The 24012-nt window shown below is 50.2% G+C and overlaps 1 protein-coding gene across 6 annotated transcripts in view; it reads right to left on the reverse strand.

Moving 5' to 3' along the window:
• Positions 1 to 6543: 6543 nt before the first annotated feature.
• The window catches only part of P4HA2 (prolyl 4-hydroxylase subunit alpha 2), a 35946-nt gene continuing 18477 nt past the window's right edge, over positions 6544 to 24012 (reverse strand). For 4 of the 6 annotated variants that reach the window (XM_075541515.1, XM_075541513.1, XM_075541516.1 and 1 more), the window contains exons 9-16: positions 23635 to 23811; positions 17582 to 17652; positions 17330 to 17429; positions 12723 to 12776; positions 12182 to 12247; positions 10031 to 10099; positions 9422 to 9518; positions 6544 to 7357 (exon numbers count right to left, since the gene is read on the reverse strand). In XM_075541515.1, coding sequence (XP_075397630.1) covers positions 7287 to 7357; positions 9422 to 9518; positions 10031 to 10099; positions 12182 to 12247; positions 12723 to 12776; positions 17330 to 17429; positions 17582 to 17652; positions 23635 to 23811 — 705 coding nt within the window. In that variant the 3' untranslated portion in view covers positions 6544 to 7286. Of the gene's footprint in view, positions 7358 to 9421; positions 9519 to 10030; positions 10100 to 12181; positions 12248 to 12295; positions 12356 to 12722; positions 12777 to 17329; positions 17430 to 17581; positions 17653 to 23634; positions 23812 to 24012 lie in introns of all 6 variants that reach the window. The other 2 variants (XM_075541518.1, XM_075541517.1) reach the window with 2 other exon arrangements.

Genomic DNA, 24012 nt, shown 5'->3' on the forward strand with positions numbered 1-24012 from the left:
TAATATAAAAAGTGGACAAGCAGAATGGAGGAAGAAAGACATCAAGTCACATGAAGACTGTACAGGATTAGAAGCTGAGATGAGATAAGAACCTTCCTTCAGAGAAAGACTTCTTCTATAACTGACATCCTGAATTCAGACTTCCAGCCTCTTAAATTATAAGAAAATATATTCATTTGTTTAAGCAACCTACTTGTGGTATTTCTGCTATAATAGCACGAAGTAACTAAAACAAATGCTAACCACAGCATTATTCATAGCAGACAAAACCTAAAACCCACACAAAATCTAACAGTGTACCAGAGAACTTAAAAGGGACATGAAAAAATGTAATTAAAAGATAATAATACCTTTTGAAGCCCTCTTGTCTTAGCTACATTGTGTATTATGGTTTTGTATTATATTTGTATTATATATTTTGTATTATAGTTCTGAGTGAAAAATAAAAGGCATGTAAATTGGTAAAGAAGATAAATGATCTCTAGTTAAAGGGAATATGGTCCTATACATAGAGAATCCCAAAGCATCTGCAAGAAAATTACTGGAACTCGTTAAAAAAACCAACAAAATGGTAGGGTACAAGATCAACAACAACAATTAGATTCTTTTACACTAGCCAAGAGAACTTTAAAAAGGAAATCAGGAAAACAATACTATTTACAATAGCCTTCCAAAAGATGAAATACTTAATAAATCTAACCAAAGAAAATTACAGAACACTGCTACTATAAACCACTGGGACAAACATACCATGCTCATGAGTAGGAAGACGGAACATTGTGAAAATGTCAAGACTATGCAAAGATCGACTGATATCATGCAACTCCAGTACATACTAAAACCAAAAGAAACAAGTCATTATCAACAAGTCGATTTATAGGAGTAGAAAGCCTCTTCTTTCTCCCTCAACAGGTAATGCCCAACTACTGACCTTGTGGTTAGCAGCTCAATGTGAAACTACTATACCAGCAAGGCTCTGTGCCACAGACAAAGACATGACCAGCTTTCTCTGGAGAGAAAAGCCCCCCCCCCCCAAAGTAAAGCACTTCTAGAGAAGAACAAAATAGGAGGCCTCACCGTCTACATTGCCACATTAGTCAATAAATACTTCTACTGGCTCCATGACAGAGTGATGAAACAAAATTAAGAAACTAGAAATAAATCCATCCACCCCGGACAGCTAATCTTTGACAAGGTGCTAAAAATCATTAAATGGGGCAGAGATCGACTCGTTAGCAAATGATGCTGGAAAATTGGATATGCAGCATTTGCAGGAAAATGAAGCAGGACCAATATATCACACCCTATTAAAAACAAACAAACAAAAACTAAAGATGGATCAAAGACCTATATGATGAATAAAGGCCATCAATGATAAACTCGGGTGACCGGATACATGGCATAAATATGCTATGAAACATAACTGAAAAGAAACAAATAGCAGAAAACAAACGAGATGACTGGGACCCTCTAAAAACTAGACACTATGTACATCAAAGATTTCACCAAAAGAATAAAATCAGAACTCACAAATGGGGGGTGGGGAGATTTTTTTTTCCAACAACATATAGAACAAAAGACTAATCACTAGACATTTTAAAAACTTCAACACTTCAACATATAACTCACTGCCATCGAGTCGATGCTGACTCATACCAACCCCTGTGGGTTTCTGAGACTGTAGTTGTTTACGGGGATAGGAAACCTAGTCTTTCTCCCCTGGAGCTGCTGGTGGTTTGGAACTGCCAATAAGCAGACTGCAGGCCAATGTGTAACCACTACATTACCAGGGTTCCCTTCAATGCAAAAGACAAATAACCCAAATTTTAAGTGGACAGCAGACATGATCAGACACGTTACTGAAGACGACACTCAGGCAGCCAGTGAACACATGAAGAAATGCTTGGGATCGTTCATTAGCCATTAGAGAGGTGCAAGTCAAAATAACAAAGAGATATCATCGTAACACAGCATCAATACCAAAGTTAAAACATTGTACATAAATGCCAAGGTTGAGGAGGGACTGGAAACTTAAACTTGTGGAACAAAATGGTGCAACCACTGTGGAAAATGGCATGATGCTTCCTTAACAATTCATGTTGGAAATAGAAATGCTGTGTGTATGCATCAGTCATCCCAACACTCGGTATATATTCTTGAAAAATGAGGCCATGACACAAATAGGTACATGTACACCATGTTCATCATGGAGAGGGCAGCGAAAGAGAAGACCCTCAAGGCGATGGACTGCCATGGGGTAATTGTGAGGACGGCGCAGGGCTGGGCAGTGTCTCATTCTGTTGTGCACAAGGCCCTTCTGGGTCTGAACCAAGTCAAAGGCAGCTAACAACAACATGAACATGTTCACTACAACGCTACTCAATAGTAAATAGATGGAAACAGCCAAAAGGCCTATCAATGGAAGAATGGACAAACAAAGGAATGCTCTGCACCATTAAAAAATAACAGTGAATCTGTGAAACACCACGTAACATGAACTGGGAAGATAAATTCTGAGTGAATTAAGTCAATCCCAAAGGGACAACTATTCCATAAGACCACTATTACAAAATGTCAATGCAAGGTTTTCACATTAACAGATCCATCCTTTGATGGATGAAAGGGCTGAAATGAAAGCGGAAAGGAGGATAAATGACGAACTAGAGGAGAGACATTTACTAACTTGGGGAAAGGGGAAAGCAAAAATAAGTATCACACAGTAAGCAAAAAAATGAATAAACTATAAAAAGAAAAATGAGCTACAGCTATTCAATGACAAGAATGACCCTTTAAAAAAAAATGAAATGCTGATTAACAACAACAAAAAGCCAAACATCCCAAGTCACATACTTTATAAAAAGTCCAAAATAGGAAAAACAACATAACTGATTATTTATGCAATCTATATACAGATTGTAAAATGCTAAAAAAATTATTTTTTTTAAAAACAGTGCCTGTCACAAATCACTGGGCAGTGGCTATCACCCAGGGAGAGGATGGGAAGCTAGTGTGATCCAGGAGAGGTTCAAGGGGGCTCCTAAGAAACTGACCTGACATTCTTCTCTCCTTCAACCTCAGTTATGGTCACCTGGGTGACACACTCGTCTTATTACTCTTTAAACGGCACCTTTACGCATCGTGCCTAACTATGTGTGTGCATCATGCCACTTACAAACAGTAAATCTCACAGGGTCTTCAAAGCTTGTCAGCATTTGGTCTCTGTTCCAGTGGAGCGGCACAGGAGACAGCCATTGCTGTTAGAGGCCATCGAGGGGGCTCAGCCTCCCGGGGCCCCTATGAACAGCAGAGCACTGCCCACTCGTGTGGCATCCTCACGGTCATTGCTGTGTTGTGGCCCCTGCACAGTCACTATGTCAGCCCACCTCATTCAGGGTCTTCCTCTTTTCATGACGCCCTTTTCCGGGGACTGGTCCCTCCTGACAACATGTCCAAAGCCTCACCCTCCTCTCGTCTAAGAAGTATAACTGTTCTCCTTCCAAGACAGGTGTGTTCTTTGTTCCGGCAGTCCAGAGTATGCTCAATATCAATTCTTTTCATCTTCCCTAGTCATTACCCAGCGTTCACACACACATGTGGCAATTGAAGGTACCCTGGTTTAGGTCAGGCTGTGTCTTAGACCGCAGTGTGGCATCTTGGCATTTAAACACTCCAAAGAGGGGCTTATGCCGCCTGTTTGCCCAGTGTCCACTGACTGCTGCTTCCTAGGCACTGCGTGTGGATCCAAGTAAAACAAAAGCTTTGCGAATGCCAGTCCTTTCTCTGCATGTGTGCTGCTGCTTACCGGGCTGCTGAGGAAGAGTTTTCTGTTGAGATCTAATCTGTCCTGAAGGCTGCAGTCTTTGAACTGCATCCATAAGTGCTTCAATTCTGCTTTCAGCAAGCCAAGTTGTATCAGCTGGATATCACAGCTTGTTAACGAGTTTCCCAAATACCACAAATACCAACATATTCCACCTCCTCAGGTGATTTGCTCATCCTACAGATTAAGTAAGTACGATGGAAGCATACACCCGACACACACCTGATCTGATTTTAACCCACACAGTGTTACCTTGTTCTGTCTGGGAGACTGCCTGCTGGTCTTTGTACCGGATCACATTGACAATCGTCCCGGAATTCCCATTCTTTACATTATCCATAATTTTTATGATCCACATAGTTGAATTCCCTTGTATAGTCAGTAATATACAAGTATCTTATACTTCTGATATTGCTTGCAGTCAAGCTCCATCTGACATGAGCAACGATATCCCTCATATCTTTTTACATCAGCTTGAATTTCTGGAAGTTTCATTAGTGTACGGCTAACACCATTTTAAAAATTATACTCAGCAAAATTCTACTTGCATATGATACTGTTGATGTTATTCAATAACGTTTGCATTATGTTGGGTCACTTTCCGTTGGAATAGGCACAAATAAGAATCTCTTCCAGTCAGTCGACCAGGTGGTTGCCTTCCAAATGTCTTGGCATAGCACCTGTTAGCTGAACCATTCTAAGTGGTATTCTGCCAATTGCTGAAGCCTTGTTTTCCACCAGTGCCCTTTAAATGCCCTAAGACAGCTTAGAGTTGAGTCAGAAATAGGAGGAAGAACCTGAAAATGCGGTTCTTTGGCTCCAAGAACAGCTGCTTCCTTGACCAGTAGACTAGAACTGGATAGAGTTCCACCGCCATGACTAAATATTTGGATCAAGTATTCTACAGAAAACTCATGATCACCGGGGGGAAATGCAAAAGAATTTCATATTCTCATGGAATCCAAACCTTCTGGAGCCACGAAGTTTGACTGAACCACTAAAAGTATTGTCCTGAGATAATTTTTAAGCCTTAAAATAAAATTATCCCACAAAGTCTTCTTAAAATCAAATGATAGTTTAGTTTAGGTATTAAAAAAAGTCAGCCTTGAGCATTAATGTCTTTTTTATTAAACATTTTATTGTGGGTCTTTAGAGATAACAATCCATGAATCAATTATATCAAGTCAACTTGTACAAAAGGTTGCCATCAATTTCAAAACATTATCTTTCTACTTGAGCCCTTGATGTCAGCTCCTCTTTTTTCCCTCCCTCCCCAACCCTCGTGAACCGTTAATAAATTATGTATTATTTTTTCATGTCTTACACCATCCACTGTGTCCCTTCACCCACATTTCTGCTGCTCGTCCTCCTCAGGTGGGGTTATGCATCCATCATTGCTATCAGCCCCCACCCCCACCCCTTCCTGTATCTTATGGAATCATTGATCCCATTACTGTTCCTGAGGGGTTTGTCTATCCTGGATCCCATGTGTCTAAACTCTTTTCTGTATCAGTGTACATCTTCTGATCTAGCTGGATTTGTGAGATAGAATGGCCTCCCCTCATGATAGTGGGAGGAGGAAGCATCCAAGAATTAGAGGAGTGCTGTGTGTTTCACAGTGCTTTGCTGCATGTGACCCTTCTGTGAGGGACTGTCCAACTGTTTATAGATGGGCTTTGGGTGTCCACTCTGACCCCTCTCGATATTAGTTGTTTCTGATACCTGATCCCCCAGACACCTGGTGATCACACAGGCTGGTGTGCTTCTTCCATTTGGGATTTGCTGCTTCCCTGCTAGATGGCCATTTGTTTAACTTCAAGCCTTTAAGACCCCAGATGCTATATCTTTTAATAGCCGGGCCCCATCAGCTTTCTTCACATTTGCTTTTGTGCCCATTTTTTTCTTCAGCAATTGTGTAGGAATGGTGAGTATCATACAGTGTCAGGTTTTTAAAACAAAATGTTCCAGAATTGAGGGAAGACTTGAGGCCCAAAGTCTGTCTGCTACATAATGCTTTAACATATATGTACAACCAATACCCCTATCTTTATATATTAGTATGTTTACATATGTACATACCTATATTCTCACCTCTATATATGTATTTGTCCAACTAGATCTTTCATCTATTTCCTTTAACTTTCCTCCTGGCCCATTTTCATGTTCACCCTTCATTCAGCTCTTGGCTACATTACAGTTGATTAAGTGCCACCAGGCATTCTACACCCTCCTTGCCATCAATTTCAGATCCCTTGTTGTTCCCTTATCCATGAGTTTGTTGGTTCCTTGATCCCTTCCTCTGGCCTCCTCTCTCTTATGTCTCCCAAGAACCATCGGTTACATTGTTTCCTCTTCAGGATTGTTTATCCTGCCTATCTTATGTAGATAGAAATATTTAAACAAATTTTAATAGGCATTGATGTCTTTTAAGAACTATTGAAATCCAAACCTAAACTTGTCATCGAGTCAATTTTGACTCTGCGAGACCACATAGGGCAGAGTAGAACTGCCCCACTGGGTTCCCAATGCTGTACTCTCACAGACGCAGACTGCCACATCTGTCTTCTGTGAAAGGAGTAGGAGGCTATCAGCCAAGCACAACTTGAAAGAGTGGAGAGGTTCCTCACCAGGCAGTGAGTTTATGTTCGTGGGGAAGGGATGGTTCAAAAAGGGAGGGTGCTTACTGCGGCATAACCTGAAGAATATAACCCACATCAACAGACTGACATGTAGAAACGCTTTAATCGCTGTGTGTTTTACTGTGTGCATTCTCAACAAGACAATGAATAAATAATTTCTGAAAAATAAAATGTACATTATAAGCATGAACACATGTGCTCGCCTGGCTCTTCGGGACCTAAGGCTCTTTTCCAGAGATGGTCAGTCGAGCTTGAAGAACATACGAGCGAGGTGAATGAGGTCTAGAACCCAAGGCCAGGGTTCTAGTAAATCTTTCATTATGTAGACGCTGCCTAAACGGAGGTGACACATAGGAAACGGTGACTGATACAAGCTCCCAGGTTTTTACAAAATACTCCAAAAACAAGGTTCTTCAAAGGCTTTTAGCAGGGACATTTTATTTTTTGGTTAAAGCCATAACTGATTAAATTGTCATAAAAACAAACCTGTAAACAAGATACCAGCACTTTGGTTCACTGAAGTATCTCACACCTAAAACACCTGAGGTACAAAGACACCTTACGAGGTGCTAGACAGCCTGGCTCTGCTGCAGCTATTCCGACTCTGTCTTGGGGGCCTGACGGGCAGGCTGGGTTAGCCTGCTGGCTGGGTCAGCACAGACCCAGGTCACCCAGGGTCCTCCCCGCCCCCTCTCTCTGTCCCAGGCAAGCATTCACTCTCCCAAAAGCCTGCCTGTCTAGGGCTGGAGCACATAAAGGCATCGGTCGCACTGCACAGGGAAACAAGGTGGGCTGCGGGGCCAGGAGGAGAAGGGCCGAAAGAACTGTCAGTCGACTTCTGTTGATCCACAAGGCCTCAAGAACTCCTGGCCGCGCTCGTGGAACCACTTATTGGAAACTATGAACAGAGAGGAGGCAGGTTACAATCCTACTATTCGCTCGGCAACCCCTTCACCAGGACGCCTGTGTGGGCCTATGAATGAGACATGAGACGTAGCCTTGCACCTCTCCTTGTTCGTGAACTGGGATGCAGGACAGAGGTGTAAGCAAACAGCTGTGCACATTCTGCTGGGGACACGAACTACATGTGCACAGGTTGCCATGGGAGCAGAACCAGGGGGCATCTAACCAGATTGGGGGGGGAAACCCTAGGTGGGGCAGGGCATGAAGCTAAACCAAAGGGAAGCTGGGGAGAAGGGGACCTTATCCAGGGGCTCACACACCAAGGGGTTCCCAGGTAATGGGAACAGGATAAGAAGTATCTTGAGCACCCAGGGCGTGTACACGCACCCAAAGAAGCTGCTTGCTGCTAAGTGGGAAAGAGGAGGTAGGATACGGGGAGGAGGAAGCCCATCAGGCCAGCAGAGGGCTTGGACTACAACCTCAGGGGCTGTGGGCAGCAGGTCCCAACCCGTGTGCTGTGGGTGCCCAGGGACAGCTCTGTCCTTACAGCTCTGTGTCCCGAGGGAGGACACATGAGCAAATACTTCCGTGCCCCATGCTGTCCTCAGACACTGTCCCTCGTGAGTAAAACCAAACACATTGTCACGCATGGCTGGAGTCACAGACCTTTTAACATATACATTTTAACACTCAATTTTTTACTTGTTTCCAGAGCAATTTACACTCAATTTTTTTAAGGTAAAATGGGTACTTTGTTTCAAAAATCCAATTGTCCAGTGACCTCCTGGCCTCCCCCCTCACTCTCCACCCCTCCATACCCCCCCTCTCTCCCCCGCCCCCCCGAGAATGTTCAACTCCTTGAGCCGTTCTCCTGGTGTTCACCCTGGTTGGCTTAAATAAAGTGCTCAGGGGCCTAGTTCTTGGCTTTCAATCTTAGACCTTGCAACTCAACAATCGTGATCAAGATTGTGCCATGGAAGATGGAGATTTCCAGTTATTTTCTGCCACCCTGGAAATACCTACTTCCTGCATCCCACCCCCCAGTATATTCCAACCACAAGATCCAGTTACATTAATATTCAGTTGATAGTAGTATTATGGTCAAACCAATGTTCGCACACCTGAGCCATCTCCTAGATCATATTTGGATCTCCATTCTTAGACAAATTCTCCCACCTGTGAAAGTTAGGATTCAGGAACCCTGGGGGCGGCATAGTGGTTACACATTGGGCTGCTAACCTCAAGGTCAGCAGTTTGAAACCAACAGCCGCTCCAAAGGAGAAAGTTACAGCTTGGCCTGCTCTCCCCATCCTATGGGGTCACTAGGAGTCAGCATTGACTCGATGGCAGGGGGCAGGGGGATCTTTGGGTTCTACTTCCATAGTCACCATCTTGAAAATGCACAGGAGCAGTCAACCCTGTCCTATAGGATTCCTATGGGGCGCATCAACTGGGAGGCAGGGAGTTTGAGACTTTTTCAGGTTAAGGAGTCCCGGTGACAGTGAGTGTGAGTTTTAAAGTTGTCTCCTGTTTGTAAAATGTACTTAGTTGTCTGCGTACCTATCACTATGGATCCCCTAGCTCTCCCACAGGGCCCTACAACTCATCTCCTGCCATCTCTTCCTGGCTACCCAAGGCTCACTGTAGCTGCTTCCACAACAAGACTCACGCTTTAGCCTTTCAAGTTCATGTCCAGCCTTGAACTTCATCTTCAGGAGGCCCTTTCTACTTGCCTCCCCCTATTCAAGTGACCAAAGCAGCCAGCCTCCACCCCATGGGCTGGTCTTCAACCTGCACCTCTTTCCTGGGACACCCTTCCTCCCTTTCTGACTTCACCTCTCCTCCCGAGATCCCACGCCCCCCAGCCCCACCCCGGGCCCCTGGAAGTGCACAGGGCTCCCTCAGCTCTCTAACCAGCTGCCTGACCCACAATGGCTGAGGGGACCATCAAGGAGCAGAGAAAACTTCAGCAAGGGTCTGGCACAAACGTATCTCCCAGCTGGGAATCAAAGGCCAGCCTGCGGCCACCAAAGCCAGCACTATCCTGGAAGCCACTCACCCCACTTGCAGCCCACGAGCACGGGGCAGGCAGCATGTCTTGTTCGGTAGTCACCTTCCCCACTCCGTAGGAGATTATACCAGAACACAGCTGTGCCCTGTGAGAGAACAGCCTGTCAGAACTCACCCTTGGCACTTGGGCTTGAGCAGACAAGATGGGCAGAGGTCTAGGAGGTGGCCTGGAAACGCTCTGAGCGTGAAGAACCCTGCCGTGCGCGAGGAGCAGGGGCTTGGCCTTTTTGCCCAGTCATTCCTCTGTGACACACACACACAGTGCCTCTGGAACCCAGTGTCACGTGGGCTCTGGGACTTGACCCCAGAGTAGAAACACCCTCATTTCCTGTGTATGGCGGGGCAGGGCCTGGTGGAGGATTTCCCCAGACAAAACCTCCCCTTCCTGCTGGGGTGGGCATATGCAAACCCACTGGCTCCCGGCCGGACATTCCTCCCCTGCCCTTTCTCCACAGTTGGAAACAGAGGCTAAAAGGTCAGAGTCCAGGTGCAAAGAGGCTTCTGCCCATCAAAGTGATAGCCGAGCAGGCCAAGGACCAGGTCCTGGGCAAGGTCAGAGTTCCTCTTCAACCTCTGACCCATAAGGACTAGGACTCACCTTTTTAGGCCAAATGGCAGCACCCAGGTCAGGGAAGACGGTGGCACCACCAGCTTCCACGTCGCTCATCTGGGAAGATAAGACACAGAGCTTGGCCATTTGGCCCAAGGCTCTCAGACCAACTGAGCCACATATGACAAAGGACAAGGGTCACCCTGTGTCAAAGAACATCAGCAGCACCGCTCATGGTCAGTCTTTAGGCCATGAGCTGTTTCCCCACACCTGTCCCCATGGGAGCCGCCTGCAGCTGTGCTCAGGAGGAGCCTGTTCTAGCCATCCAGCTGGCCTCGCCTACGGCTCTGTGCCCAGTGAACTGCCCAACCAGAGCCCCACTGCCGCTTCCCACACCAGCTGCGGCCCTCACTGTGGGCTGTCTCCTCAGCTTGAGCGGCTGACTGTTCGAGACCCTGACCTTCCCAAGGGCCCCCTGGGTGGACAGGTAGGACCCTGCATCTCCAGAGGCTTGATTTCTCCCACAGCAAGGCCTCCACTGAGACAGAACAACAACCCACAAGCACACGGAGCACACTGTAACTCCTGCTCGTCTGGCCCAGACTTCAAGCATTGCTGTGTCAGACTAACAATAGGTTGGAGCTAAAAAGTATTTCCACGGGACATATGCCAGGCAGCCTGAAGGGCACCTGACAGGCATTTGCTAAATGAATGAGATGAAACCCCACCCTCCATGGGCATCCCATGGTCCTGGGGAATCACACCCTAATCGTCTTCCAGAACCTCAAAGCCCTGTCCATCCCACTGGCCTCTCCCTCCACCCTCTCTAGACTCAGGTGCTGCTCCTGAGGCATGCCAGCCTTTCTATGTTTTTTCAGCATCTTGACCTCCTTCCTGCTTCCAGACCTCCACAGTCTGTCTGTCGAACACCATGGCCCACCAGCCAATTTTCACTTAACCTTCAAGTCTCAACTGACAGGTTACCTCCTATGGCAGCTGCTTAATCTCCTATCAACTTGAGTGAAGGGGTGGAGTCTAGCCTGTCAATCAGGTGATAGCCAAAGGGGCCTCTGTGTGGGCCTGGCCTTCTCCTGAGGATTCTGGGAACTCCTGTCTTTCTCCCTGATGGCAGGGCACACACTCTCCCTGCAAGACATTCCTGTTGACAAGCCACATGGAGCTACACTGATGGCAGCCAGAGCCCTGGAGCTGGAGGAGCCACGTGGAGACCCACAGCAGTGCTGAGATGCTTCCACAAGACTTCCCACCCACCGGCCCGTGATCTTCCTGCTTTCAGCATCATCACATGTGCTGCATCAGTCTGCAGAGGAACTCGTAGGCTAATACTAGACTTTGGGCCTAATATTGAACTTTAGGGCTAATATCAAACTTAGGGTCTTGATCTGGACTGGGATGGGATGTTTTGTGGATGCATAGTTATTTCTTGATATAAAGTTCTCGCTTACACATATATGAGTGTCTCTGGATTTGTTTCTCTAGTCAACCCAGACTAACACGCTTCCCATGGGAGGCCTTCCCTGAACTCCAACAGCAGGCTCCCCAAGTTCCCTGTGCTACTTCACCACGGCCCTGATCCGTGGCTGACTACATAATTCCCTCTCCCACTTGTCAAGTCTCCAGCTTTATTTACACTTTAAGCTTCCCAGGAGAGGCCACAGTGTCGTGGCACCGGCCCTCAGCCCATACGTAACATGCACAAAATTTAAAGGTTTAAAAAGTGTCAGATTTACAGAGAAACCGAACACAGGCTTCTTTTTCCACTTCATGGTGAAAGGTGGCTCTCTTAGAAGCCAGGAACGGAAATTGCCCCTTGTGCAAACCCAAGGCCCTGTGGATGCAGCGGAGCAGACGCGATCCGTGAGAGGCAAACGGCAGAGCTGTCACCCAGGAGTCCCTCACAGCTACCTCCTGTGCAGCCAGCACGGGGGGGCCTCCAGCACATCCATCCCAGAGGCCGGCCGAGCACCAGACCCATCAGAAAGGAGCCGGGGAGGCGAGGGGCTCTCTGGGGTTGAGTGGGCGGGAACACAATGATGGGAACAAGGTCAACTATCTCTACTCCAGCCAAGAGGCTGCTTGGGGCTGGAAAGGCGGGGTCGGCCATTAACCAGCAGCTGGGAGTGTCAGCCCAGATAGAGCACTCTGGGCCCCAGGGCCCCTTACACACATCATACTCACGTAGTTTAAGAATGTGGCCACACGATTCCCCGTCCCTAAACGCTTGAAAGCATCTTGCTCATGGCTCTATAAAATTAAGGGAGAGTGAGCAGGTGGGCCGGCCCCGATACTTACATAGTTAAGAAACGTCGCTAACCTATTCCCCTCCGTTTTGAGGCCGCTGTCAAAAGGTCGCTGCAACAGACAATAACTTTCACCCAGGTTTGCAACTGAATTCACCCACCACCCGCACGACCGGGGCCCAAAGGGTGTGGGGAGGTAACAAGTGTGTTGCAGACATCCGGCCAAGGTTGCAGGGGAATCCTGGCCAGACAGGCAGAGGGAGAGTGACAGACCCTTCCCACATCACAGGAAAGCCACCACTGGCTCCCCAGCCCCCAGGGGCCCAGACTTGGGATTCGGCAGTAGTAAGGGGTTCCCCCTTGTTGAGGAAGTGGTGGGGACAGGGCAGGCCCAGAGGCTGGGGTTCTCCTAGGAGCTGCAGGCTCCTCCAAAAAGCTGCAGCCAGGACTTTTGAAAGCACCCACAATTCAGGTCTTACCCTGGAGAAGTCGAAGTGTGGCTCGTACTGTCCTCCCATTCCATAATTAGCAACCTGGCGGAAAAGAACAGCAATTGCCTTCGTCAGCAGCAGCAGCAGCAGCAGCCACAGCCTCAAAGGAGCCGTCTCCCTAGGGCTACCATTTCCCAGACTGCAAACAATTACAACCTCAAGAGCTGTCTGTCTAGTCCACAGGGAGGAGAGCCATGGCTTCCTGGGCCCGCCTGCCACTGGGTCTCAGAGCAGGGCGGCGGCACAAACGTGGTTTCCCACAGAGGAAGAGCCAGGCGAGCTGCAGGTGCCCTCGGTGGAAAAGCGCCAGGCCCAGAGGGAGCCCTCTGGGAGCATTTATTTGGGAGACAGTAAGAATGTGACCCAGAGGAAAGCCAACCCCCGACTCAAGCTGAGGGTGTATTTCTCCTTTGTGAAGAGAACTACCGGTGCCTGTCACTGCCCCTGCCACCTCTGCCACTGTGCCCCAGGAACTGTCCCCAGGCCAGACAGGAGTGGGTGGGGGTGGGTGATCCGTCTATTCCATCCACCTCCCACAGTGGTCTACTGCGTGGAGCACTTCCAAGTGCGGCCGAGGGGCATGGGCGGCCTAGGACACCCCCTTGTTGAGGCCTGGAGTGAGACTTGGGTCACCTCAGCTTCAGGACCTAGCTGGTGCCATGCACTGGACTGGGCATTCAAACTGTCCTTGCAAACAGCTTCCCAGCAAAACATAAACCTTAGCTAGCAATGGTTACTGTCCCCTTTGCAGACAGAATGTGAGATGGGGCTCAAGAAGAAGCGCAGAGCTTGTTTAGGAAGCTGAAGGGTCAAGGGGCACCCCCAGTGAGCAGCTGGCAACAGTTGGCAAACCTGTCTTGTGGAGAAACCCTAAGAACCCCAGCAGCTCAGCCAGTCATGCTGGGAAAGGTGGCCTTTCTCAGTGTGTCCTCTTTGCCAGCAGTCAGGCGAGAGATGCTGCCTTATTGGTGGATTCCAACGCATGGGGGATGGGGTGAGGGGGGTAGAAGTGGTGGGCTTCACCGGAGAGGAGAGCCTTCTATGGAAGCACCGGCAGTATCTACCACGTGTCCTAAGACACAAAATCAGGGCAGTATGACTTGGGCAGGGTGTGCAAAAGTCCAATCAACCTGGGACGGGGAACATGCTGGCTGCCGGCCACTCCATCTGCCTCCAAGACGCCCGCACCCGAGATGCTGGGAAGGCCCGTCAGCGGTGTCAGCAGCCCTCCGGCTGCGGGCGTCTGAGCAGGGTGCCCAAGCAATTGGTAAAGTGGTTTTCTAAAGCCGTTTCACAATGTTCTCTCTCCCTTGGGCCCATTCTGCTCATGGGCCCGAGGGAAAGTTTAAATATGCGCCGGTGCATTCGGAAAAACCTGATCCCTGCTTGGTGCCGGAGCGGCACAGTCCGACTGTGCTTTGCCACAACTGACGCTTGTTGCAGGAGCACGGAAGCATTCCGATCCCAGGCGGCCAGACTGGCCTGCGTTGCTAAGGCTGCCCCGTGTTTCCAGTTCTGGGGGTCGCGTGTGATGGCTGTGATACAGCCATTGCCCCTGCACTATTTGATACTGTCCCCGGGAGTGCCAAGGGAACAGGGACTCCTTCTGGAGCTGTGGCAGGGCGCAGTCAGCACCAGGGCGCAGTCAGGTCCCCAACACTGCTAATAACAAGCACCCATAACACATTCCAGGGGAAAGTGCTCATTTGAATCTTTAGACTTGTTATTATACAGTCGACAGCCAGTCCTTCGGTATTTCAGGCATGTGTGTTTCAGAGACAGCAGCGCAAGCCACACAGGTGCTTAGAAACCACTTTCCTGGTGGTGCCCTGGCTACGCGATGACCGCAAGCTGCAGAGGTCAGCCATCTGACCCCATCAGCCGCCCTGCAAGAGAAAGAGGAAGCGTCCTGCTCCGGGGAGAGTTACAGTTTCTTCTGTCCTATAGGGTCGCTGAGTCAGAATCAACTCAAGGCAGTGAGTTTGGGTTTTTGTCTGGGAAGCAAATACATTACGGAGCCAGAGAGTCTTGGAGTTCGAGGAATTCTGTGCAGAAAATTCTAGACGGGAGCACATCCCACATCACAAGAAAGTCTCAACTGCTCTTCTTCTCCCCAGTGGTCCATAACTATGGCAGGAAGAGTGTCTACAGGGAGTAGAGCCAGAAGCCCATGGTGTTCCGACAGGGGGCCTGGCGTGAAGGCGGCATGAAGCACTTAAGAGCCAGGTGCCGAAATCCAGGTTTCTGCCCCACAGATCGTGTCCGGTCAAAGCTTCCAACGGGGGTGAGTGGCACAGGAAATGCCAAGACAGACACTTGAGAGAGAGCGTCCACGTAAATGCCTCAGCCACGTGCAGCTGTGGTCTATGGGCCCTGGAAGAGCCCTTTCACGGAGAGTGTAGGGTGTTGGGTACCACCAAGTCAGTTCCAACCTGTCGTGACCTGACACATGGGGGAAGAAACTGCTCTGTCCCACGCCGCCATGCTCCCAACAGCCTGCTATGTCCGATCCGATCGTGTCACTCCATCTCATGGAGGACTTCCTCGCCATTGCTGACGGTCTTCTTCACCACGCCTGACGTCCTCCTCCAGGAACTGGTCCCTCCTGATAACATGTCCAAAGTGCATGAACAGAGGTCCGATCATCTTCCCTAACAAGGAGCACGGCGGCTGCACTTCCTCCAGGACAGACGCGTCCCTTCCCTGACAGACAGTCCACAGTCTAGCTCGAGTTCTTCACCGGCACCCGAATGCAGATGCTCAGAAGCCCTCGCTTGCTGTCTAGTGTTCCCAGGCACATGAGGAGACTGAAAATACCACGCATGGCTTCAGTCTTCAAAGTGACATCTTGGAAATTTGCTTTCAAACGTCAAGGGTTTTTAAACGTTCAGGAGGTCTGTTGCGGTTGATTTGCCGAACACAACATGCCATCTGATTTCTTGACTGCTACTTCCGTGAGTTCCAGCCTCGAGTCAGTCACGACCATGTGATGAGAGGCAGACTAGATGTGTCAGGGCTGCTGCCCAGAAGCCAGGCCACAGTGGGACCCGGCTGAGTGTAAGGTGTGTATGCGGGTGGGGGGACAGGGGGGGTGTCGGGGTGGGGGGGGAGGTAAGCAGCCAGGAGAGCAAGAGAGGACCGAGTCCCGTCCATGCTTTTCAGACACTGGGTCCCGGCTGTGGGATCAGCCAAGCGGCGGTCATCTTGGCAAGGCTCTGATGGGCAGGAAGCTGTGGCAGAGGGCTTGTTAAAAGCCTGCTCCAGGAAGAGATGACACAGTAATGCCAGCTGGGATGCGGCTCTTGTCCCGAGGCCGTGGAAGGTGTGGAAGAAGTCTGCCTGTCTGCGCGCTGACTTGGAGAACTCTAGGTTGAGTAGGACTGAAAAGACTGAAAATTCTCAAAAGACGATTTGCAAGGTAATCAGCATGCTTTTTTTTTTTTTCAAAGATCTGGCCGACTTGACACAAGTCCGTGGACATGATCTTCATAACTGGTTTTCTGAAAACTGGGGACTGGGGGAAAGAAAGGAGGCTTGCCCATCTGCGTGGCTGTGATGTGCCGGGCTCGGTACAGGGGACTTCATCTCACCACTGAGACTTCTCAGGAGCCCTGACAGCAGAGTAGTTAGGGATCTGAAGCCACCGCAGCCACCCCACAGGACAAAGAGGAGGCTTTCGACTCCTGGGAGGGTGGACAAACCCACAGGGGCAGCTAGCTCTGTCCTGCCCTGTGGGGTGCCAGGAGTCCCTGCTTGCAGGCAATGTGGTTGGTGAGTTTCACGGGACTTTGGGTTGGTCAGACCCAGATGCCAAGCTGAAAGGGAAGATCGCTGTCCTTGAACACACAGAAACTCTGGCCAGACAGAGGGGTCCAGGCCTCAGCGGCTCTCTCGTCTCAGGCTACTGCTTTTATGAGGGAGCAAAGCCAGAGGGGAACTGAACTCAGGCCCCCAGGGGGAGCATTATTAGGTGCTTTCCCCCTGCTGCCCTCCCACAACAATTCCTCATAAGCATAACAAAGGTCGGAAGCCAGCTTCCCCAGGGAGTCCTCCCACCACAGCTGCTCCACCTTCCCCAGCCTTCCAACAGTGTGCCAGGAACACTAGTCTCCCGTCTCCCGTGCACTAGACTGTGACTCAAGACCACACCTAGGAGTGTATTTATAGTGCACTTGGGAGTTCTCTGAACTTTTGCCTCCACACGGCCCACAAATCGGCCCGTTCTTTTCCCAGTAGCCAATGTGCAGAAAGCCAATGTTGGAGGCCATGTCTGTGAATGTGCACAGTCGACAGGACATGGACAAACCCGCCACCCACGTGACTGTTGGCACGGCTGCAAGGCCACCTCGGTGATTCCCACACACTAACCCGGGTGACATCAGGTCACTCGCTAAGCATACAGTGTGCAGTCATACAATGGTTGGAGGGTTTCCCTCCTGGAGGGTTTGCTGGGACATGTGACTAACCCAGGGAGTGAAATGGGGAGCACGTCTCCACTATGCCCACATGCTGGCAACACCCTCCTGAGCTGCACCAGTGAGGCTCATGTGAGCCCACCTCGCCAGAAGGACCCGCCTCCCCCCTCGGGCCCGTACCTGCAACAATTCTGCAGTCTGCACCGTGAGCCCTGTGATGTGCTGCATGCGACGATTCACTTGAGCCACCACGGGGTCATCACCCTCCTCCAGCCAGGAGCTGGGCCAACAGAACCAGGCAGAGAAAGGACAGTGAAGGGCAGGCTCAGGCCCAGGCCAGCACCAGCAGGGAGCACACAATGAGAGTCTCAGCAGGCAGAGACTGGGGGCCTGGAGCCAGCCACCACCAGCCCAGCCAAGTGCTTCTCTCACCTCTTGGAGACCCTGTAGCTGGCGACAGTGAGGATGCCGGTCTTGGGATCTCGAACAGTGGCTCGGGCGAGCTGGGAGGCAGAAGAGAAAGCACATGGCTGTGTGTTTGCCCTGAGCTGAACCCTGGAGAACACCGGGGATAGGTCTGCCTGCCACGTGGGTAGCGGGGGAAAGTGTGCAGGCAGGGGTTGTGTCAAGACCCTGGGACCTTGCATGCTAATGTCAGATACCAGGCAGAGGCCTCCGCATTCCCATTCTGCCTGCAGGCCTGCTCTGCCCAGGCCTGCACTGGCTGGGGACGCCTGCCTATGGAGCCTCCTTGAGCCACCTGCCTACACCCCTGCCTCCTGACCAGGCTCCCACGGTATCCCTGCTGCAGCCTGGCTGCTCCGACCCCTATAGGCCACCCCCTCGCCCTTGAGCCTCAACCCTGCAGGGACTTGGCTACATCCCACCAGCCTCTAAAACTCAGGGGCCTCTTCTGTCAAGAGGATAACTCAGACTCTTCCCAACATCCTGCAGCTGCACCTGACACTGCCCTGCCCCAGCCCTGGAGGCCATCTCTGCCTGCTTTATGCTGGCCTGGTCACTGCCCCCACTCAACACGAGAGGGCCCTAAGGTGTGTCTAGGGACCGTAGAGAGAGGAAGACCCACGTCCCTAAGCAAGCAGAAAGACAGGCAGGCGAATCTCGGGCATGGGTGGAGTTAGTTTTGTGGTGAGGTGCTGTCCAGTGGGTATGGACCCATAGGGACCCCATGCATGACAGAAGGCAACACTGCCCGGTCCTGCGCGGTCCTCACAAGTGTCCCAGTGCTCGTGCTACTGCTGCAGCCAGGGTGCCGATCCAGCTCGGGGAGGGAATAGCTATACCTATTCACGACCTTGGGAGCCTCAGTGTCCGATTGGAATCAGGGGCTGATTCTATACGTTACCATAGATGAAATGCTTAGAAGCCACTTGCCCTCACCTACATGTACCCACCCTCGCCTCCTCATCTCCCTTGGGTCTCCAGAGACAGGCTTAGTGATGCTGTCCAGAGGGGCCTGTTGACCAGAACACCCGGGGCCCAGGCTTGTGATGTCCCCATAGGGTGGCGCCAGAGCCCCAGTTCCCCACCCTGCCAGGAGTTCTCCTTTATTTCAGTAAACACTGGGTGTGCACTTACTATAGCCCTGGCACCACGCTGGGTGACCCAGACATGGCCCTGCCCTTGTACAACTCCACCAATGGGGAAGGCAGAAACTAGCAGGTCATCAGAGCACAGCCCGTGACCAGTGACATCTCAGAAACTGACAGGGTAGCCCTCCCCTGTCATACAGGGTCGCGATGAGTCGGCATGAGTTTGGAGCACGGAGGTGTGAAGGGCAGAGCTAGGGGTCAAAGAAAGGCTTCCTGTGAGGGAGGAGCCGCTGGCTGAGACCTGCAGGCCGGGTCGTGTTAGCCAGGTGGAAGAAGAACAGTGGGGCAGAGGTCTGGGGATGAAACGGGTGTAATCTCCCAACAGTGAATCAGAGTTGAGGGGAAGCAGTAAGTATTGGGTACTGTGGACATGCTGTCTGGAGAACCCAGTGCCTGGAGAAGGACATCATGCTGATAAAGAAGAGGGGCAGTCTGATAGTTATATAATTGTTTGTCAATTTGAGAGGATTAAGAGTGAAGGGTGGAATCTAGCCTGTCAATTGGGTCATAGCCAATGAGGCCTCTGTGTGGGCATGGCCTTCTTCTGAAGATTCTGGGAACTCCTGTATTCCTCCTTGGAAGCGGGAAACACTCTCTCTGCGGACTCCCTGAGAGACATTGCAGCTGACAAGACACATGGAACTATGCTAGTGCCCTAAGCTAGAGGAGCCAGGCAGAGACCCCTGCCAGCGCTGAGATGCTTATACTACTACTGGATCTGGAAGACTTCCCACCCACTGGCCTGTGATCTTCCTGAATTTGGTGTCATTGCATGTGACTCGTGATTGGCTCATATCAAACTGATAGACTTGATCTGGACTGGGCTGGAATGTTTTCTTAATGTACAATTACTCTTTATATAAAGCTCTTTCCAATACGCTTGAGTGTCTAGTCTACCCAGGCTAACACAGGCAGTGAAAGAGAGGAGGCCCTCATGGAGATGGACCGACCCAGTGGAGGCAACAATGAACTGAGATGGAATTCATCGTGAGAAGGGTGCGGGCCTGTCGCATTCTGTTGGACATCGAGTCCCTCTGAGTCGTGGCATTGGACGGCACCAGTCAGTAACGGTGGAGGCGTTACCTAGCATCAGGATATAACCTTGCAGCTTCTGGGTGGGGAGAGGCTTTATGTGGGAGTGGGGGGGATTGGTGTCCACATATGATCCTTAGAAGGTCATTCCAGATGCTTTGTGGAGGGAGAGACCAGGAAGAAAGGGAGCTGAGCTCTGTGGAAGCCGTGTCCAAGCAGAGAGGAGGGCAAGGGAGGCTGGCGGCCTGAGCCCGGGGGAGGATGGCCAGGGGGTGCGCTTGACCTCAAACTGGGCATGGTGCTGCTGCAGCACGTTCCACTGAGCTGGCCAGTGCACCCCGGGCAGAGGGCTTTCCTGAGATGCTGCTGCAGGTGGACCCATCTGAGCATGAGCATCAGCCCTCACCTGCTACCCACAAGCAGGCACTGGGCAATGGAGCTCTGTCCCTGGGGACTGACGGGGCTATTTTGAAGGCAGGCTGGGTACCCAGAGTCAGCTGCCAGGCATTCCCCACATGCCAAGTTAACCTCCTGAGTTCCACTTCAAAGCCACAACAGTATCTGTCCCTCCCAGACTCCGGAAGATCAGCTTGTGAGGATCAACATGTTTGGGCTCAGAACATGGCTCCTGTTCAAAGACAAGTTTTCTGAACACTAAACAAACACACACACACACACACACACACACACACACACACACACACTCTGTCCCTCTCTCCCCTCACAAGACAGGAACGTCTCCAGTTTCGGAGGGACAGGAGAGGACTCTCTTAGGAGATCCTGACAGGACAGTGGCTTTCCTCCCCGAAGGGCTTTGCCCCCATGGAGCTGACCAGAGAGTGCACGTGGGGGTGCTAGAGCCTGCTCTCCACACCCAGCTGGCCTTTTATCCAGTCTCACCAGGGATGCCAACTGCCAGCTCTCAACCCTAGCTCTCCGAATGCCTTCAGCCCAGGTTGTTCCAAGATGAGGTCAGGGGCCAGCCCCAGGCCCACGCAAACACAGACAGGGAGTGGATACCAGGCCCCTCCCTGGGCTGGAGATCCTGAGGACCAGAGCAGCACACAGTCCTGCTAAATTCTCTCTCCTGATCATCAGATCAGGACCCTGATGGCTCGTGGTGTCCTGCCACCTACTGCAAACTCAGCAGCTCAACGCCAGCAGCTGCCGCACAGGAGATAGATGAGGCGCTCTGTGCCCGCCAAGATTTACAATCTCAGAAACTTGCAGGGGCAGCTCTCCTCAGTCGGTTAGGTCACTGTGAGTTCAAATTCGACTTGATGGCAGTAGGTCTGGGTTGGGGTTTCACCCACCAGTGACCAAGAATGAGAAGAGGAGGACAGGGCAGCAATTTGCTCTCTTTGAAAGACGTCCAAATGGAAGCGGATCTTTCATGAACTATAAATAGAAGAGCTCCTTTATAACATGGCACGCGCACAGAACCAACACCCGGCTTCCTATCTCCCAGTGTCATGCCAGAGGAATTTCCCGGAGTTCAAGAACAAGCTAAGGGCGGCTGTTCTAAACAGCTCTGGGTGTTCTAGGCAGCTCAACAAGACCATAAAAACTAATTTTAATTGTTGGGAGAGAGAACACAAAATCTTCCTTTCTTAACAGAGGAAAAAACTAGGAGGCAAAGGGCATTTATAGAGGTCTAAATACAGGCATGTACATATGTAAACATAGTTATATATGATGATAGGGAAATAGATCTATGTACATATATTTATAGGTTTAGTATTAAGGTAGCAGATGGACATTGGGCCTCTACTCAAGTACTCCCTCAATTCAAGAACACTTTGTTCTATTAACCTGCATTTCATGATGCTCACCTTCCAGACATACCTTTGAAGACAAAGTGAGTGTGTAAGCAAATGTGGTGAAGAAAGCTGATGGTGCCTGGCTATCAAAAGAGATAGTGTTTGGGGTCTTAAAGGCTTGAAAATAAATAAGTGGCCATCTAGCTGAGAAGCAACAAAGCCCTCATGGAAGAAGCACATCAGCCTGAGGTGTTGATAAGATCAGGTATCAAGCATCAAAGACCCAGAACAAAAAATCATATCATTGTGAATGAGGGGGAGTGAGGAGTGGAGACCCAAAGCCCATCTGTAGGTAATTGGACATCCCCTTACAGAAGAGTCTCGGGGAGGAGATGAGCTAGTCACGGTGTAGTATAGCACCAATGAAACATACAACTTTTCTCTAATTCTTTAATGCTTCCTCTCCCCCTGCACTATCATTCTACCTTATAAATCTGGCTAGACTAGAGCATGTACATGGGTACAGAAAAGAGCTGGAAATACAGGAAATCCAGGATATAGAAACCCCTCAGGACCAATATTGAGAGTAGCCATACCAGGAGGGTAGGAGGAAGGTGGGGGAGAAAGGGGGAACCGATCACAATGATCTATATATAACTCCCTCCCTGGGGGATGGACAACAGAAAAGTGGATAAAGGAAGACATCAGTCAGTGTAAGAAATGAAAAAATAATAATTTCTAAATGATCAAGGGTTCATGAGAGAAAGAGGGGAAAAAATGAGTTGCTGATACCAAGGGCTCAAATAGAAAGAAAATGTTTTGAGAATGATGATGGCAACAAATGTACAAATGTGCTTGACACGATTGATGCATGGATTGTGATAAGGGCTGTAAGAGCCCCCAGTAATATGATTTTTTTAAAAAAATCTTCGTTTCTTGCAGACGACAATACTAGCTATAAAACTCCAGGGAACGTTACTGGAGATTTTCCTAAAAGACCCCCCCAAAAAAGAGGGGAGCACCATAACGCCGTGACATGGCCAAGTCTTTGCTTCCTTGTGTGTGACACGGAACTAATGGCTGATAATGCCGTGAGTGGTCGACACAGGCCTGGACTTACAGCAGGGCCTGTCGCACTGCTAGGTATTAATCAAAGGTTAAAGACCAACAGTTTGGCACAGAAGAGCAAAGCTGGTGTCACAAGAGCTTTGCCGCCTGCTGCTAACGGAACAGCGGTAGTTGAAATCCACTCAGCAGCTGTGCAGATAAAAGGCCTGACAGGCCAATGGCAAAGACCCTAGGCCAGAAAGCCCTACAGGGGAGCTCTCCCCTGTGCACAGGGGCCGCCATGAGAAGGAGAAGGCTGGACGCTAACAAAAACAAAGGCAGAATGAGTTAAAACAGGATGAAGGAGAAGAAAAGGGTTGCAGTTACGACCATAGACTTTTTAAAACTACCTCAGAATACACTTGACCAAAACACGAGCAAAACTCAAAAAATCAAACTCCCTGCCATTGAGTTTTATCTGACTCAGAGTGACCTGCAAGGACAGAGTAGGTGTTCTGCCCCTGTGGGCTTCTGAGACTGTCACTCTGTATGGGAGTAGAAAGCCTCGTCTTTCTCCTGAGGAGCAGAGAGTGGTTTTGAACCACTGACCTTGCCCTTGGCAGCCCAATGTGTAACCACCAAGCCATGGGGGCTCCCTAGAAATGAGCCAAGGTGAGGAATGTGAAAGACATGAATAGAGAGACACACAGATGTGAAGACGATGCTGTCAAGACAGACATGCTCCTCCAAGCTAGTCTCTTCATTAGCAAATCCTCCTCTCAGGAGGGCCAGGTGAACAGGGCCTCACCTGTCCCTAGAGTGCCCTCTGTCACCTCACCAGTCACTCTTGGCTGTCCCTCCTTTCCTCCCCACTGGACCATGAACCCATGCAGGCAGATAGCACCCTAGGACAATTCCCACCAGACATTTCAGCCAAGGCCAGCAGGTAAGCAAAGAGCACCCCATGCCAGGGCTACGAGGGATGGCATGCTGAATCTTCAGCAGCCCGGGGAGGGCCTGCAGAGACACGTACTTTGGGCTTCGCAATCTCCTTGATCCTCTCGATTTCCTCATCAGACATGACATCGTAGTACCTGACGATGTGTGGGCTATCCCACTCATCCTCCTCTTTGAAAGGGGCGATGAGCAGCTGTGGGGTCCCATGGCCATGATGATATCTACAGAAAAGCCTCTTCTGTCTCCGAGGCGTCTGGAAATCACAGTGACAGGTGCTGAGCTGGGGAAGCAAGCCAACCGCCGCCCCCACCCCCCCCACGACCCCACCCCAAGTCCTCCTGGCTGTGGCCAAAGGCCTCATACCTGTGTCCAGCAGCCACTCGGCTATGCTTCAGGTGGACACTAAAGCCCCCCAACTCTCCTGGCAAGAAATGCCAACCCACAAACCATGCAG

The sequence above is a fragment of the Tenrec ecaudatus genome, chromosome 2, assembly GCF_050624435.1.
Source record: "Tenrec ecaudatus isolate mTenEca1 chromosome 2, mTenEca1.hap1, whole genome shotgun sequence".
NCBI lineage: Eukaryota > Metazoa > Chordata > Mammalia > Afrosoricida > Tenrecidae > Tenrec > Tenrec ecaudatus.